At 38.7% G+C, this 19,174-nt stretch overlaps 1 protein-coding gene across 1 annotated transcript in view; it reads left to right on the forward strand.

The window, feature by feature from the left end:
* The window catches only part of LOC127654378 (cyclin-dependent kinase 15), a 33,448-nt gene extending 20,015 nt beyond the window's left edge, over window positions 1-13,433 (forward strand). The window contains exons 6-14 of the mRNA XM_052141521.1: window positions 277-371; window positions 473-535; window positions 625-748; window positions 923-1,043; window positions 2,651-2,744; window positions 3,225-3,288; window positions 10,574-10,622; window positions 10,885-11,027; window positions 11,281-13,433. Coding sequence (XP_051997481.1) covers window positions 277-371; window positions 473-535; window positions 625-748; window positions 923-1,043; window positions 2,651-2,744; window positions 3,225-3,288; window positions 10,574-10,622; window positions 10,885-11,027; window positions 11,281-11,393 — 866 coding nt within the window. The 3' untranslated portion in view covers window positions 11,394-13,433. The remainder of the gene's footprint in view (window positions 1-276; window positions 372-472; window positions 536-624; window positions 749-922; window positions 1,044-2,650; window positions 2,745-3,224; window positions 3,289-10,573; window positions 10,623-10,884; window positions 11,028-11,280) is intronic.
* Window positions 13,434-19,174: the final 5,741 nt, after the last annotated feature.

Below are 19,174 nucleotides of genomic sequence, written 5' to 3' on the forward strand. Positions count from 1 at the left end.
TCATGTGTAAAACATTTTTAATTAGGGAATAATTTTTAGAGTGCATTTTTACTGAACCATTTTACTGATTATAAACAGTATTTAATAAACCTTAGTACATTAGGTTACACAAACAAAACTAATTTAAAGGGTTAGATCAGGTAGAAAAAGCTCCTAAAGGTAACAACTTTTACAGTGCATAGCTTACTCTACTCTCCCCATTTGTGAGAAAAGTGTACGCATTCATTTGTTCATACTGTTTGTTTGTTTGTTTGTGTTTTTTGTGATCATTCCCAGCCTCCCTGTTAAAAGGCCTGAAACACGCAAACATAGTCCTGCTCCATGATATCATCCACACACGAGAGTCTCTCACCTTTGTCTTTGAGTATGTGGTGAGTAAGAGACTGAGTGAGACATCGTCTAAGACTTCTGAAGAATGTTCCATGGATTTATTTTGTCTGTCTGTCAATCATGTTCTCCCTCTCTCTCTCAGCAAACAGATTTGGCTCAATATATGATTCAGCATCCTGGTGGACTTCACTCATACAACGTCAGGGTAAGAAACATGCATGCATGTACATAAAAGTATACCAGGTCAGAAATAATGACCAACTCTTTCTCGTTTAACACATCTCCCTCTGTCAGCTTTTCATGTTTCAGTTGTTGCGAGGATTGTCTTACATTCACAACAGAAGGATTCTCCATCGAGACCTCAAACCTCAGAATCTGCTCATCAGTTATTTAGGAGAACTCAAATTAGCAGATTTTGGTACGGTTCACGCAAACAAAAGTACAATAATCATTTATCAAAAGATTTTTTTATTGTAAGATTATGAGAAACATAAATTCAATCAAGAGTGTCTAAACTTTTGACTGGTAGTGTAAAAACATGCTTAGTCACATGTTTTAAAATATGGTGGTCTTCTTGCTGCTCTTGATTAAGGCCTGGCCCGCTCTAAATCCATACCATGCCAAACCTACTCTGCAGAGGTCGTGACTTTATGGTACCGACCGCCTGATGTTCTCATGGGCTCCACTGATTACTCCACTGCCCTGGACATCTGGTATGTCTCTACACATACTCCTTATAGAGATATACAGCCTTATTTTGGACCGAATAAGCCACGACAATGCCTTAAAAAATAGTTCACCCAAAAATGACAATTCTCTCATCATTTATTCACTCTCATACCATCGCAGATGTGTATGAAAAGCTTTAATCTGCTGAACACAAACAAAGATTTTTAGAAGAATAATTCAGCTCTGTAGGTCCAAACAATACAAGTGAATTAGGTAGGTGTTTTCACATTCTTCGTTTTTTTGACAATTGACATTTTTCATGCTTATCACCACTTACTGGGCAGGGAGAACAATTTATTGTAAAAAAGGACTTAAAGGGGTCATGACATGAGAAACCAAATTTGCCTTGATCTTTTGGTATATAAGAGGTCTTTGTATCATTAAAACGTCCTGCAAGTTTAATATTTTAAGACGTCCTCCCCATTCTAAACGAATCATTTATTTAATCAAGCTCAAAATACAGCTCGTTCTGGATTCATGGTTAGAAGTGACGTGTCGGTTAGAAGTGACGTACCAGCGTTTGCATATGACCGCCACCAGCACAAGATAACTACGCTTTAAGCGCCAAGACAACCACGCTCATTTCAGATCGCCGCGCCTCACAAGTGTTCAGTCGATGGACAGCGAGCTCTGACAGAGACTACTTGTGCACAGGAAAATTACGATGCCACACAGATGTGCTGTTCCTGGCTGTGGTCAAACAAAACCTCTGAATAAGCTGCCGAAAGATCCAGACGTCAGGGAAAAATGGATGCAGTTTATTTTTTGCGGACGCCCCAGTCACGGCAGTGTTAACTTAAGCGCTTGTTCTGTACATTTTAAGGATGACTGTTTTGAGAACAAATCTCAATATGATGCTGGCTTTGCCAGAAAACTGTTGCTCAAAGATAAGTCCGCGTCGACTATTCTGGGAACAACGACGACGCTAAACTGTAAGTAATCTATTTTAAACTTTAAACTACTTTTTAAAGCGCAATTTCATTCATTATGAATAATCACAGTGTTTTTACTTAGTTTACTTGCATATTGTTCTGGCTGGGGCGTCAATAATTGATACATAGGCACTGACGTTAGCCAATCATAACAGTGGGCGTTAACACTGAAGTCTTAAATGGAAAACGCCCCCAAAACAGACTGTTTGAATCAGAGGATGAGAAACAGGGTGGGAAAAGGTCATAAATCACTAGATTTTAAAAGTTTTTCTTAAAAAAAAATATATTAATACTATAATTGCACCTAAGGGAACATAATAATACAATAAAAAAACCCATGTCATGACCCCTTTAAATAATGATCTGTTTCTCACCCACGCCTATCATATCGCTTCTGAAGACATAGACTTAATGATAGAAGCTTCATGGATTACTTTAATGCTGCCTTTGTGCTTTTTGGAGCTTCAAAGTTCTGGCCAACACTCACTTAAATTGGATGGACTTACGGAGCTCATATTTTCTTCTAAAAATCTTCATGTTCAGCAGAAGAAAGAAAGTCACACACATCTGGGATGGTATGAGGGTGAGTAAATGATGAGAGAATTTTCATTTTTGGGTGAACTGTTCCTTTAATGCTTCAAGTGTGTGTGTTTTTGAAGGGGAGCTGGCTGCATTTTCATTGAGATGCTACAGGGGTCAGCAGCGTTTCCTGGAGTAGCCGATGTCTTTGAGCAGCTGCTTAAGATCTGGACAGTGAGTGAGTGTGTGTGTGTGTGTGTGTGTGTGTGTGTGTGTGTGTGTGTGTGTCTGTGGGTGGTTTACGAGGACATTTGTTTAAGTTACAAACTGGTAATTACAAGGGTATTATGCTTTAAATGTGGTTTATGAGGACATTTCTAGCTTAAAAAAACTTAATATTTTTTTTGAAAATGTAAAAATGCAGAAAGTTTTTTGTGAAGGTTAGGTTTAAGGGTTAGGGGATAGAATCTATAGTTCGTACAATATAAAAATCATTCTGTCTATGGAGAGTCCTCATAAGGATAGCTGCACCAACGTGTGCGTGCGTGTGTGTGTGTGTGTGTGTGTGTGTGTGTGTGTGTGTGTGTGCGTGCTTGCGTGTGAGAGAGAGAGAGAGAGAGAGAGAGAGAGAGAGACTATTTTTCTGTGAAGATTCTCTTCTGTTTTTCATTCTATTTATTTATTTCTCCTCATCTCTCCTCCTTTCCTCCTAAGGTTCTCGGTGTTCCGACCGAGGCGAGCTGGCCGGGTGTCAGTGATTTGCCAAACTATAAACCAGGTGTGTGCAGAATCATTCTTTCATGTGTCTCTGTACTGTAATCTCAGATGTGTCTGGTATTTCCTGCCACAACACAGACTGTCTCATTCACTACATGTTAAACTTGGTGTGTGTGTGTGTGTGTGTGTGTGTGTGTGTGTGTGTGTGTGTGTGTGTGTGTGTGTGAGATACAGGTATACAGAATAAAAATGTTTTGTTAGTTAACCTAAATATGAAGTAACATTTAAATTAACTGGCTTTGTTTAAATTATAGAAATGATGTAATATTACTGAATCCACCTGACTACATTGGGTTACACCAATAAAAATTATTATAAATTAATAGTTCACCCAAAAAAGATTTTTATTCTCATAATTTACTTAACCTCATGCCATCCCAGATGTGTTTGACATTCTTTCTTCTGCTGAACACAAACAAAGATTTTTAGAAGAATATCTCAGCTCTGTAGGTCCATACAATGCAAGTGAATGGTGTCCAAATCTTTGAATCTCCAAAAAGCACATAAAGTCAGCAAAAAAGTAATCCATAAGACTCCAGTTGTTTAAGCCATATCTTCTGAAGTGATATGTTAGGTGTAGGTGAGAAACAGGCCAACATTGAAGTCCTTTTTTTACTATAAATCTCCACTTTCACTTCCACTTCTTTTTCTTTTGTTTTTTGGCAATTCTTATTCTTTGTGCATATCGCCACCTTCTGGATCGAGCTGCTCAAAAGTGGAGATTTATAACAAAAAAGGACTGGATAGTTTGCCCAGAAATACAAATTCTGTCGTCATCTACTCACACCAGGGCTGGACTGGGTCAAAAAATCATCCCTGGAAATATTTAGCCCAACTGGCCTACACGTTCCCCCATGATCGCTTCAGGGTGTTGATATTATTATTGAATCGCAAATTTCACAAGCTTTGATTTGGGAGGCAGATGTGAATTTACTGATATTAACAACAATAAAACTAGTTAAAAGTTAATAAATACCTAATTTTGTGTAGGGCTATGTTCAAACATTCTGACAGCCGGACGTCTTAACTGATGCTTATCTTTTATCAGGCTCTTAATTACTTAATTAACGTCTTCCATTAAAGTTAATTAGAACTGAACATACAGTATTTACAGAGGAGGAATACTCATAGCTTTGTCCCAAATTCATGGGGGTCCAGGGTTTAAAGCTCTTGTTAAATTCTTCTTCGTATTTGTCCTTTGCACGGAGCCTTCAAGGTGTCCATATCTCGCACTGTTTACCACTGGCTTGCGTGAGTGCAGAGCAGGTTAATTTGCGCTGCATGGATGGGCCAGTCCCGCTCTGCTCTAGAGCTGCAGTCAGCGAATGCATTCATGGTACATTTGGAGTATTTGTTGTTTCCCATGCGCAGCGGTTAATGGCAGCACATAACAAATAAGACTGGGACAATGTTGTACTATCACACTTGGGAAAAAACGGTCGCAAAATGCAACCTTTTAGTTGCACCAGCCAACTACTCGAACAACTGGCCCACCTGGAAAATTGTCGGTGCTCCCGATGACAATGCAGTCTATTCCTGACTCACTCTCATGTCATTCCAAACCATATGACTTTATTTCTCTTCTGGGACACAAAAGAATATATTCAGAAGAATGTTTGTGATGCTCCTTTTTGTACAATGAAAGCAGATAGTGACCAGTCTCAGTCAAGCCAAAATGGACAAAAAAAACTTTTCATGAAGATGCATCACATCAGGTTTGATGCCAATGTTGCCAAATAGCTTTGATTCTTGCACATCTCAAATCATGGCCTCAGAAGACTTGAAATATAGTACAAAAATTGGATGGACTATGTTTTTGATATTTTAATGTTGCTTTTTTTTTGTGCTTATAGCCAAAACGACTACATGACTCAAAGTCGAGCCCTGTGCACACTTAGCAACTCAGTCTTTTGTTTTTGGTCGTGTTGGTGCGCACGCACCTGGTATACACCTGGTATAAGATTAGTTTTGGTAATCCAATCACAAGTAGACGTGCGAGACACATCACAGTTACACCTGGTAGTCTCTTTTGACCACTTGTTCAAAAACTTGTTCAGTTACACTTGTTGAGGGTAGGGTCTTTGATTTAATGATGACATACTCTACTTCAATCATTACATCAGTGCATAACTGCATGATAAAAAATGGAGTCTCTCGCTCATCGGGACAGTGCGCACACCTGACAACTCGGCCAGACTGCAGATAGGTTTAAAAACCTTCATATGTTTTCTCTACATCTGTGACCAGTCTGAGCTAGTCACAGGAGTATGCTCACTACACGACTGTCAGTCAGGCGATCTGAGACTGTCAGTCCAGACCAGTCACTGATTTAAAACATCAAAGGAGATGATCTTGAGTCATGTAGTGTGCGTGTAGAGGCTTAACTGATCACTATGGCTTTGTTCACACTGCAGGAAAAATCTGATTTTTTAGACTGACTGTACAAACTGCAGGTTAGATGTGGACAGATCTCATTTTTTTTCTGTTCAGACTGCAATCGCTTTTGCTAGCACGTCCACATTTGTTGTCATAGTAATGATGCATACTTGTGTATGTTCACCATGTGTGTTTAGCAATGGATGTTTTGACATTATGTTTTTTCATGAGGTCAGTATCCAAATATTAACACATTCATCATAGTCAGTGGCTTAAAATATGGGTGAGGTGGCATATGCAATGTTTGTTGCTACTAGGGTTTACAACTGTCCCGTTTAAGCATGATGTCTCATATTTTGGCTGAAATTACGATGTCCCATACAGGACACCTATTGTCTTGTATTTTAGCTGGCAGACCATTGCGTACAACTAATGATGAAAACAAAACACATGAAATTTGATCTGACCATTCGGATAACAGGCCTTTTCACACCAAGCATGAACCTTTGCTGCGTTTTCTCAGCGCGATTAAAAAAAATCCAAAATCTTAACAAGCCCTACACACCTGGAATGAATGTTCACACCAAATACCTTTTTTATGGTGAATGTGTAGAATTTATTTTCTTCATCTGGCGAAGAAACGCCCCGAGCAATACAATTTGAGCTGTGAATCATGCGTCAGGACTTGCTGCAGTTCCCAAAACCAGCTGAACAGGTGGTGCTAAGACACAGAAAGCTGTTTTGACCAACAACATTCATCTGTGAAGGAACTCCTGAGGAAATCCTGAACCAGCAGTGAGGATGTGTGCATCAAATGCCTTAAAAACACAAATAGTTTTTTCTCCCATGGGTTCTCTTAACATGCAAATTATATTGCTGCATCACTGCCTTGCATCCCCTTTAAAAACCTCACTGATCTTACATGGATTGTCATCATAATGGATTCCAAATTGCTCAAGGACACAATGGTGGTGGCTGTGGGGATCGAACCAGCAACCTTCCGATTACCAGTTATGTGCTTTAGCCCACTACGCCACCACCAAACCACCACTTCAAGTTCTTCTCATCAGTCAAAAGTGGAAGCAGGGGCAACGGAGAAATCAGCCCTGGATTTTACATAGAACCCAGGCCAAACATTTTTAGCCAAAAATGAGCCAGTCGCGGCTCGTTCAGCATAACGTGGTGACCCATTTCAGTTTATCGCCGCCCATTCGGCCATGTTATGATGACAGATTTTTCATTTTTGAGTCAGCTCTACCTTATTATTATTATATTATATTTACCTAATTTTCTACAATTTATTTGATGCACGTATTTGTGGATTGCCATGTGCCTTTATGGGATGTTTTGATACTATTTTACCTCCATAATAAATGTCCAGGTAATGAAAATGTACCAGTTAAAAAGAATCACACACACACACACACATTTGCCTGTCTGTGTGTAAATGGTTTTCTGTGTGGGTGTAAACTTGTTGCCAAGGGCTTGTCGTTTTATTAACATGGAGTCATACAAACAGAAAATCGCTTGAACAAATTCACATAGTTGTGCTGAAGCTGCGTTTCCAATATAAGTCATTGTGAGTTTGTGAGTGTTCTGCCAGTGGGTTTGTTGGCCATGAGTTGACTTCACACTTCTGAGTCAGACACAAACACACACCTTCACACACTCATGTAGGAAAGCTGGTGTCTTTCCACTGGAAATAAAGTGTAAACTCGTTACACAGGTGCACAAATGAGCAATGTGAAGGGGCTTTGGGAAATATGCCTTATTTAGAGTGTGTGGCAACTGATGGAAATGGAGTCTGTGGTAGGTAAACTACTGGCAGGCCTTTCCTGCGGTTGAATGTGGGTTAACCAAAGCCCAAGGCTGCTCTGTGTGTGTGGGCGGGCGGTTTGGGTGGTTTACGAGGACATATTTTAGGTTACACACTGGTAATTACAAGGGTATTATGCTATAAATGTGGTTTATGAGGACATTTCTAGTGTCCCCATAATTCAAATCACTTAAAAAACGTACTAAACAATGTTTTTTGGAAAATATAAAAATGCAGAAAGTTTTTTGTGAGGGTTAGGTTTAGGGGTAGGGTTAGGGTTAGGGGATAGAATAGATATAGTTTGTACAGTATAAAACCATTATGTCTATGGAGAGTCCTCATAAGCATGTCATGCACCAAGGTGTGCATGTGTGCGTGCGTGTGTGTGTGCGCACATGTTGGAGAGGAGCTACCAGGTACATCCAGGTGTGCTGAAGTCGAAAGCATGGTCTCAGCTTACAGCCAAGAGAGAGCGGGTGGCCTGTGCCCACAGACACTGACAAAAGAAGACTCTTTAAAAAATAGCAACCTTTTATTAATTAGAACTATTTTTCACTGTATGGACCATTTCATGGATGTAAACAATAACAAAGGAAAAGCACTTAATTCCAGGCTTTCAGAGAGAATCCAGCCACCAAACAACATGGTCCATATTTTAATAATGACATTCTATGACAATCGCGTTTGCGTTAGTAATGTTAATGGTGTGGTGACGGCATAGCGGGCTAAAGCACAGAACTGGTAAGCAGAAGGTTGCAGGTTCGAGCAAGGCACTTAACTCCAGGTTGCTCTGGGGGATTGTCCCTGTAATAAGTATGCTGTAAGACGTCACATCCTTAAACAGTCGAATGGTCCTTGAAATGGTCTATAGGGTTCTTGAGTGGTTTGCATGATTCTTTGGATATTAAAAAAGTTCAGAAAGGAATAGTTCACCTAAAAATGAAAACTCATCACTATTTAAGTAATTTGACTTTATTCCATTAAGGACAAATGTTAGACAGGAGTGTTCATGATGCTTCTTTCCAAAAATGACAAATCAATGCAATGAAAAAACACCATCAAAATTTTGCCTGCCAACCCAGATGTGCATGACTTTCTTTCACCTGCTGAACTCGTATGAAGATTTTTAGAAGAATATCTCAGCTCTGTAGGTCCATACAATGCAAGGGAATGGGTGCCAACATTTTTAAGCTCCAAACATCACATAAGTCAGCATAAAAGTAATCCATACAACTCTGGTGATAAAATATTCAGTCTTCAGAAGCGAGATGATAGTTGTGGGTGAGAAACAGATCAATATTTAAGTCCTTTTTTTTTTTTTAAACAAATTCTCCTCCCTGCTCAGTCAATCTCCACTTTAACTTTCACTCTTGTGTTTTTGTTGATTCACATTCTTCATGCATATTGCCCCAATTTCTAGCAAAAAAGGACTTCAATGTTGATCTATATTTCACCCACACCTATCATATCACTTCTGAAAATATAGATTTAACCACTGGAGTTGTATGGATTACTTTTATGCTTCCTTTATGTGCTTTTTGGAGCATCCAAATTTTGTCACCCATTCACTTCAGGACGAACAGAGCAGAAATGTTCTTCTAAAAATATTAATTTGTGTTCTGCAGAAGACAGAAAGTCATACACATCTTGGATGGCATGAGGGTGGGTAAATTATGAGAATTTTTATCTTTGTAAAACTTTGTAAAACTATAGCTTTAAGTTTAGGCCCACATCACTGGGCAAGAAGAACATAAATTCAGGTCTGTTCCTAACACAACAGCTATTATATGTCTTATATAGAAGAAGACTTGGGATATAGAGTGCAAAAGTGTCCGCCCATATTTTCAGCCATATTTCAGTCATATTTTTTCCCATGTAGCCATGAACCAAATCAACCAGCTCCAAGGTGAATCACAATATTGCAAAATTTGATTTGAAGCAGTGAAAGGTTGGAATATCAGACAGAAAGACAAAGGTTCAAGAATGTGTACTTAACGTCTTTCATGAGGGGATGAATTACAATCACATGAAGTTTTGCGAATGGCATAATCAAATTAAAAACGATGGAAAAATCTCTTCAAAACTTTTTCAAAGAGTTGTTGATTTTAGGTATAAAATCAATATATAGTTTATTTTGAATTGCACAATATTCAGATGGATAGTTTTAAGTGCCGGTAGGTTTGTTTAGCGCGATTCCCTGATTCCCTTTAGGATCATGTATAGTGAAGTTCTTCACCAGAATCTGCGCTGTCAAACATAATTATTTTTAAAAGAAGTTGAAATAATGTAGACTTAATGCTTCAGCAGAATTACCATTAACCTCTGCATTCATGGTAGGTCTATCTTTAAAAATTTGTAATTATGGTTAATAATCAATTCCCCAATATGGAAAAAGAATTGAATGGGATTTTTACTTCCAGTACCAGACTGTTGTGCTCTATAACTCACAAGATGCACCAGTTGATGGACTAATTTTATGGTAATTTTATGGTGCTTTTTTGTACATTTTGGAGCTCATCCAGTGCTAGTCCCTGTTCTCATTCTTTGTATGGAAAAGGCTAACATGAACATTCTGCCAAATATCTCCTTTTGTATTCCTTGGGGGGAAAAGTCCCACTGTTTGGAACAAAATAAGGTAAAGTGTAAAGTAAATCATTACATCTGTGGATTAATTATTCTTTTCATCTGACCTTATAGGTTCTTCAGTTCAGTCCATTTATTTCTGGGTTCTTGAAGGCACCAGTATATAGATGTTATCTAAAGAACTTAAGTATGAAACGTTTTTTGTGGAACATGAAAATATTCCCCTAACGCAATAGGTTGTAAAACCCTTTATGGTATTAATTCTAACCTTTATTGGAGTTTTGGAGAGTTTTATCATCATCTTTGCTACGCAAGATCAGTATTTACCTCCAACTTGATGCAAGGAAGCTTTACAAAATCGTCCAGTCATATAATGCACAATGGCTAAAAGTGTCGAACAACAGCTTTGTCTCAAGGCTCGTCTTAACCTACTCTGAGTGAAGATACCTGATCAGAGCTGGATGTTTTGGTGGTCTGTTCAACTAAAAGAGGTCTCTTTGTGTTCCTCTAGAGTGGTTCCTGCCCTGCAAGCCCCAGCAATTTCGAGATGTCTGGAAAAGGTAAGACCAGTTCATGCGTGCATGCTTGTGTGTGTATGTGTGTGCTTGTTGGCTCTGAACGGGAACAGAAGGGTTTTTGTATAGCAGCTCTCTTCTCCCTTACACCAGCCCCCTTCTAATGGATGTCTGTGTGTGTGTGTGTGTGTGTGTGTGTGTGTGTGTGTGTGTGTGTGTGTGTGTGTGTGTGTGTGTGTGTGTGTGTGTGTGTGTGTGTGTGTGTGTGTGTGTGTGTGTGTGTGTGTGTGTGTGTACATTGGCTCAGGCTCGCTCAGTTACCTTATAAGACGGAGGATCTGGCCCAGCAGATGCTGATGATGAATCCAAAGGACAGGATTTCAGCCCAGGATGCATTGCTGCACCCATATTTCAACACTCTTCCACCTCCGTTAATGCATCTAAGGGACAGTAAGTGCATGAAAATTTCTCTATATGAGCGGAATGCACGCAATTCAACCTTCAAAAGTTAATCCATTCCTGTTATGGAGAAGATCAAAGTTAAATCCCTTTAGTTCCTGACCATACTGACAACCATTTTCAACACAGACTCAAGATGAAAAGAGATTATGCAATCTTAGAAACCTTCTTTTCCGCTTCTCTCTTTGTATTTCATGTCATTTTTCTTGCCGTAACCCTCTCTTTCTCTCGCTCTCTCCGCCAGCTGTGTCCATCTTTAAGGTGCCGGGCGTGAGGTTAGAGGTGGAAGCGAGGGATATCTTCAGCCCGAGCAGACGAATGAAATCGCCTCTTGCCCCTTTAGCCAAGTGCTGGTGAAAGATTCAATTTTTTTAATAAAATAGGTGATGTGCTTGTGAAAAGCATAAAAACATCAGACATAATTAAAGGGATAGTTCACCCAATAATGGAAATTCTCATAATTTGCTCACCCTTATGCCATCCCAGATATGTATGTCTTTCTTTCTTCTGCAGAACACGAAGTTCAGCTCTGTAGGTCCATACAATACAAGTGAATGGGTGCCAAAATTTTGAAGCTCCAAAATACACATAATGGCATTATAAAAGTGATCCATAAGACTGTGTGGGTGAGAAACAGATCAATATTTATGTAATTTGTTCTCCTCCCTGTCCAGGAGGGGGCGATATACACAAAGAATTTGAATCACCAAAAACAGAAGAAGGAGAAAGTGATAGAATAAGGACTTATATATTGATCTTTTTCTCACTCACACCTATCATATCACTTCAGAAGACATGGATTTAACTACCAGAGTCGTCTGGAGCACTTTTATGTTGCCATTATGTGGATTTTGGAGCTTTACAATTTTGGCACCCATTCACTTGCATTGTACGGACCTACAGAGCTGAAACATTCTTCTAAAAACTTTCGTTTTTGTTCAGCAGATGAAAAAAAGTCGTACACATCAGGGATGGCATGAAGGTGAGTAAATGATGAAAGAATTTTCATTTTTGGGTGAACTAACACTTTAATAACATCCCAAACCCATATGACTTTGTTTTTTCCGTGGGACACAAAAGGTGAATTCTTAAAAAGTCTTCACAGGGATTATTTGCTATTAAGTGAATAGTGACTTTGGTCTGTCAAGCTTAAAAAACATCATAAAATCACAGTAAACCTAATCATGCATTCTCATGCAATATATTCTAAGCCTTCTGAAGCAATATGATCACTTTGTCACATTTAAGCTGCCATTCACTCTCATTAATAAAGATATAGCATGATGTCATGACCCTTGGTCACAAGATGCAATGAGAACCAATGAGCTTTGAAGTTGTTGATGTAGCCGCCATGTTTGATTAAAACAATTTATTCATGTTTGATTTGATTTATGAGTGAATAACGACTTAAATTTTGTTCTTTCAAGCTTGACAGACCTGAGTTACTATTCACTCACATTATGGCAAATAAACCTTGTGAAAAATTCACCTTTTGTGTTCCACAAAACAAATACATTTGTGAAATTAGGGTGAGTATAAAGAATTTTCATTTTCAGGTGAACTACTGTATATCTTTCAATGTGACACTGTATTTCAGAATGACAGTCAGTTTTTATGTTATTTATTCAGATCCAAATCAGCTGTAACAAATATGTGACTTATTAAGAATCCAATTTCACAAGATTTACATTTTTAAATGTCTGATTGATGTAACTCAAGAGATGTTTTTAATGGTAGACATATCTACACAGTAGGAGAAAAATACAGTGACTTCAGGAGCAATGGTACAGAAACTGTATTTCACTAAGACTGTTTACAGTACCGTTCAATTGTGAATACATTGATATAAAATGCGCTTCATTTTGATATGTCATAGATATTTGTGTAAATATCGCACAGAAATAGAGGAAAGGAGTGATTTGAAGTGAACGAATATACCAACTGATGCTTCAAAGCTCTATTGTGTGGTGCGCAGGTGAAAACAGTGTCCTTTTAACACACCAGGTGAGAATCTCACCTAAAATGAGTGTTTTTGTACAGCATATGAGTACTCATGTGTATAGCTATCTATGATCGAATCAACTCATTTTGAAATGTTTCAGTATTGCAATATTCAACGTTGCAGATTATCATGGAGGTCTGTGTAATGCGCAGCATGCATAGATTCTAAAAGTGTCACTGTGCATCTTCCCGGATAATGTAAAGACAGTGATATTGGTCAGCAAATAACAGTTGTTCCATTTGTCAATACCAGACTATTTGCTTAAAGCAACAGGCACATATCTCATAGCCAGGTCAATACTGTTGTTGGTGAACATTATCTGTAAAACTGTAACAATTGTGTGTGCGTGTTTGTGTTTTCGTAAAATTGTTTAAAATCCCACTGTGTATTAATGTCAGAATAAATATTGTAAACATTACAGTTGGAAATTGCTTGTCCTTTAGATTAACTTTTAGTGTCACCACTATGGCTTTTAACAAGGAACTTAAAGGGATAGTACACCCAAAAATGAAAATTATCTCATCATTTACTCCCCCTCATGCCATCCCAGATGTGTATGACTTTCTTTCTTCTGCAGAACACAAACTGAGATTTTTAGAAGAATAGCTCAGCGCTGTTGGTCCATACAATGCATGTAAATGGTGACCAGAACTCAGAAGGTCCAAAAAGCACATTAAAGTGGCATAAAAGTAATCCAGAAGACGCCAGTGGTTAAATCCATATCTTCTGAAGCGATATGATAGGTGTGGGTGAGACTTATTTAAGTCCTTTTTTACTATAAATCTCCACCTTTGAACAGCCCCGACCAGTAGGTGGCTGAATGTATAAGTGAAAGTCACTCCCACAGCAGAATATTGAAGTGAAAGTGAAAGTGGAGATTTAGAGTATTAAAAAAAGGACTTATATATTTATCTGTTTCTTACCCATACCTATCATATCACTTTTGAAGACATAGGTTTAACCACTGGAGTCTTAGAGACCAATAGAGCTCAATTTATTTTTTTTTAGCTAAAATTGAGCTAAAAATAACAAAGTCTTCATTTTAACTATTTAAATTGTCATAATTTATGTCCATCATGCTGTTAAAATATATATATATATATTCCTGTCCATCTTTAATACAAACGGAAGGTAGAAGTGACTCAATTTAATGTTTAAAAAAAGAACCCAAATGTATCAAAAAAGTATTCCACCCAAGTTGTGCATCACATTCCATGTCTACTCAATAAATATGATGAATGATGATGACATTTTTATTTTATTTAAGACATTGCTTTGTACAAATCTTGCACATTCATAAGAGCACGAGAAGCTAATTCACAGTGCCACATTTTTACGGGAGTGTGTTTTTAATGCTAAACTCACAGCTGTAACTACTATGGCAAGAATAACTAAGATGTCATTTTTTTATTTATACTGATCATGGAACTCTGATCCTACTTGCCAATTTGACATTTAGCTGATTCTTCAGCTACAATTGACTTATGACAGGGTTACAACCTACAATCTCTTAGGTTTGTGGAAAAAGAGTGACGAAATAATGCTGCAAGACAGAGAGGACAAAGGTGGAGTGTCTTGCCATTGGGCTGGATCAGGTGAGTAATGTAACTTTTGTGTATATGTATGAAGATGGCGCAGAGGCACAAACTTCCTATCCTGTTTTGAAATCAGTGAATGGGCTCCACAAAAATGTACCATCAAGCTCTGAAGAGATCAGATTTTATTTAAACCTGCAGGCCTTTACATACACACAGGATGATTAAACTTCTCTGCCTTTCCTTATTTCCTCCAGCCCAACACCCTTATCTTCCACTCTCTTTTCCTGGCTTTCTCCCATTTTCCATCTGGCTCTGTTTGAGAAGCTACCGCATTTCCTGGACAAACCATGAAGGGGTGCTCTCATTCACACGAACTCTTCATGCAGGGGCGCTGCCATGCACATGCTATGTTTGCAATGGAGTATTAGCTTATTACTTACTGAAACCTGCACAATATAAACCGCTTACTAGTTTTAAAAAGTAGGGAGTGAAACAGTGAGGGTTTGCAGCATGAAGCACTTATATTTTTCCATTGATCATGGTATAAATATTGTGGGGGGGTTGTACTTGCTTGTTTTGACAATGGGGGGGAACCCCCTGGAATCTCTGCCCCTGCATACACTCATGCGAACGTTTAATACTCCACAGATTTCTACAAAATGTTCAATTCACACAGAGACAATGGTCTTTAACATTTACTATTATCAGTATTTCATTTATGGGAAAAATATGTACATTTTAAAGTTAAATGCATCAATCTGGTGCACATTGAGAGCTACACAAATAAACCGGCTTTTCAATATAAATAATAGTTTAATGATAAACTCAAAAGACAACATAAACACACACATGACGGACATGTCCGTAAACGATCTCTCTCTGCTGAACAATCCCCTGCAGTCGACCTTTATCCCTCACGGAGGCATAATTAGCCTAATACGGGACCGGGTGTGTAGGATCACGACCCGGCCCCGCCCGCCTTCTCTCAGGCTGGGGAGCCCCCGGCCTGACGTACACTCCCCCCCCCCTTTCCCTGGGGAAGGGCACGCCTTCTGCGCTGTCTGCCGGCAGGTCATCCCCATCTACCTGGACGAGGGAGGGGACAAGGACAAGGACCCCTTTCCCTGGGGAAGGGCACGCCTTCTGCGCTGTCTGCCGGCAGGTCATCCCCATCTACCTGGACAAGGAGGGGACAAGGTTACTTCCTGTAACAATGTAGTACCCCCCAAAAACTGTAAATCTAAAGCGGACAAGGCCATCCCCATCTACACTGAGACAGAGAGAGGAGGACAAGGACTTACAGTTCCTGTAACAATGTTCAGTACCCTCTCCAGATTAACACTGTAAAGGCATTCAATGAAAAGGAGGAGAAAGGCCATGACGATATAAATGATAGTGATGATAGAGAGAGACAGAGAGACGCAGATGAAGGAAATAAAAATCTCCCAAAGATCCCGAAGAGACCTGAAGGAAAATTAAGGGCAGTGGTGGCTCAGCGGTTAAGGCTCTGGGTTACTGATCAGAAGGTCGTGGGTTCAAGCCCCAACACCACCAAGACACCACTGTTGGGCCCTTGAGCAAGGCCCTTGAACCTATCTGCTCCAGGGGCGCCGTATCATGGCTGACCCTGCACTCTGACCCCAGCTTAGCTGGGATATGTGAAAAATAAATAATTTCACCATGTATATGCAGAAATGTATGTATAATGTGTGACAATTGGTCAAATTAAATTAATTAAATTAATTAGCCTGATACGGGACCGGGTGTGTAGGATCATGACCCGGCCCCGCCCTCCACCTCCACCCTGCCACATAGTCAATTAATGGGAAACACTGCGATTGTATTAGCTGTCATGTTATTGGCTAATGCAGGACACCACTGAATGATGCACATCAGAGGGGATTTAGAAGTGGGTATACGCAATGCAGACTTATAAAGTAGTGGGTATATGCCATATACCTGCATATACCCTGCACTACGTCCCTGCCTTCAAATAATTAAGAGGCTAGTGTTGTGCTCTTGTAAAATATGTTGTGCTCTTAAAGCTGCAGTAGCAACTTTGAAACAAATTGAATTGAGAAACAGCGCCCCCAATTCTTCCCCATACACATGATGCGCTTCACCCCCAGCCAGGGTTTAATTGTCAGCTGTTCACAAACAGAGCCAAGGCTTGCCTCGCCAAAAGAGATTGGCTACATTTGCTGGATTGACACTACCCGACCCACATTTTTCACTCAGAGCTAGAGTCTGTGGTGCTAACTAATCTCTCACAGGGCCTCATTTAACAAGACACCATGTTTATATAGAAAACTATTTTTTAAATGAATAAATACTACCTACTGTAGCTTTATCATTCTGAAAAGCAGGGTACAAACTAGGGATGTCAGTTTCAGCTTATTATCTTTTAACGTTACCTCAGACTGCTAATGATAGCTAGCTAGTGAAGGCGTAAGCAGTGTAACGTTATGCCAATTAACCTAGTAACACTAACGTTAATTTATGTTAATCATCATGATGCTAATTTAGCCAGTAATATTATCTGTTTGCTCTTGTACACTTATGATGATAAATTGTGTGTCGAGTAGTGTATAAATGCAGTGGATACATTTAATGTTAATTAATAACCCTCTACGATCTGTTGGAGAAAATAAATCGTCATTGGATAGTACATTTTTGTTTTTAGACATTTGACCTCATGTAAGCACAATGTAACTAAAAAATATATTAGCAAACTGTGAGAGGGGGCCTTTTCATATATATTCACACAATATAGTATTTTGTAATTTTTATTAGATTTTGCTTTATAATTTTAATCACATTTTAGCTTTTTAAAAATGTACAAATTTCACATTCTATAAATTTGTATGATGTAATTGCATTTTTACTAATGAGACAAGCTGTTGTCACTGTTTGAAACTGCATTCATATTAACAAAACCACTCACAAGGTGGGAACCTAATAATGAAAATTAGGGGCTGACAATTAATTGTCAAACAAATAATTGCAATTATGATGATTAATTGCCTGTTTTAGGTGTTTCACGAATATGAAGATTACCATACAAACTCACTATGACCCAGCCAACCAGTATATCTATTATATTATTGTATTGTATTTTATTGTACAATAGTAAAATATTTCTGCCTTAAATTCTCCACTTTCACACATTATTTTAAGGCTCTCTGAATAACTCACAAGCCCTTATTTCTCATGAAGGCAGACTTTGAGATTGTGTTTCTTGCATTTGATGATCTCCACAGAAATAGAGCTGGATATCTCCTCTGTCTCCCTGCTGCACTGCGTGAATAAACCCCATTTGCATAACATGGCCGTTAATTGAAACTGGAGTTCTTTGCGTTCACAAAATTAATACGTTTATACCTTGTTTATATTTCACAGGAGTATGGCGAAAGTCTCTGTAGACGTAGGCGGTGGGCCGAGTCCGTCTATCTCGTTTAGTTTTTGATTTGATAGTTACCCAGCAGCTGTCTGGCTCATTTTTTTTATTTGTCTGTATGAATAATTCACAAAAAGATTACCGATTGTTTCCAACGCCAATTGTTGCACATTAAAGTATAAAAATAGATTTAATTTCGCTAGCTGATCAAAAATGTAGGATCCAATCAACGCTTGTGTTGTTACCTTGTTGAATTGATTTGGCCAATCACGTTATTCGTTGAACCGGCGTCGCGTGACTCGCGTCAGTCTGAAGCCAAATGAGTCTACAACCCAACCTGGAGTGACCGGTGTGTCTCGGCAAGACAACGTCAAGGTAAGATTTGTTTTACAATGATTATACACCCCTATATCGTAATGCTTTTCATATAAGTTGTATTTAAGACTGCAAGCTATACTTCGTCGTGAATATATGCGTTGTCGTTGATGAGAACAGTAGCCACGAAAGAATGTTGGTAGTGGAGCAGTAAAGCTAGGTCTAACGGTATGTTGCTTAGGCTAATCCAAATCATTTGGTACATACACAATGAACTAAGCAAAAATTATTCAAATACGGGATAATTACGGGTAAATATTTAAACGGGAAGACAGTAGGAAATAATTTGACAGGTATGTCAAGGTTGGATTGGTTTATAGCAAGCTACCTAGGCTACAAGTAAGCTAGACTAATTATCAGCTAAAAAGAGTGCAAAGCAAAACAAAGAAATGATTTCAAATCAACTTTATAGTGGTAGTCATGGAGTTACATAAGCCATTTATGGTTGATCGTCACAGTTTATACAATGACACAATTCTGTGCATGGTAGCTTATGCACATATGGTGGAAAAATATTTTATTTAAAGATGGCTGTTTTTGAGCTATTTAACAAAATTATTTGTGGTCAGAACTGCAGTAGTCTTGTCAAGCTCGTTTAAGATGGTTAGCATCTTAATACAAATGTCAAGATGAAAAATGTGATTTAAAATGATCTAGTAATGTGTGCTTTCTGTGTTTATTTATCTGAATATAATTCAGTTGTTTATCTAACACACAGACACGGACAGGACAACATCATATCTCTCCACACCCAAATGACTACAGAGGTGATCGTTGACAATCATCACATCAACAGCACCATGAATGGAGCAGGTCAAGATCACGG

The sequence above is a fragment of the Xyrauchen texanus genome, chromosome 13, assembly GCF_025860055.1.
Source record: "Xyrauchen texanus isolate HMW12.3.18 chromosome 13, RBS_HiC_50CHRs, whole genome shotgun sequence".
Lineage (NCBI taxonomy): Eukaryota > Metazoa > Chordata > Actinopteri > Cypriniformes > Catostomidae > Xyrauchen > Xyrauchen texanus.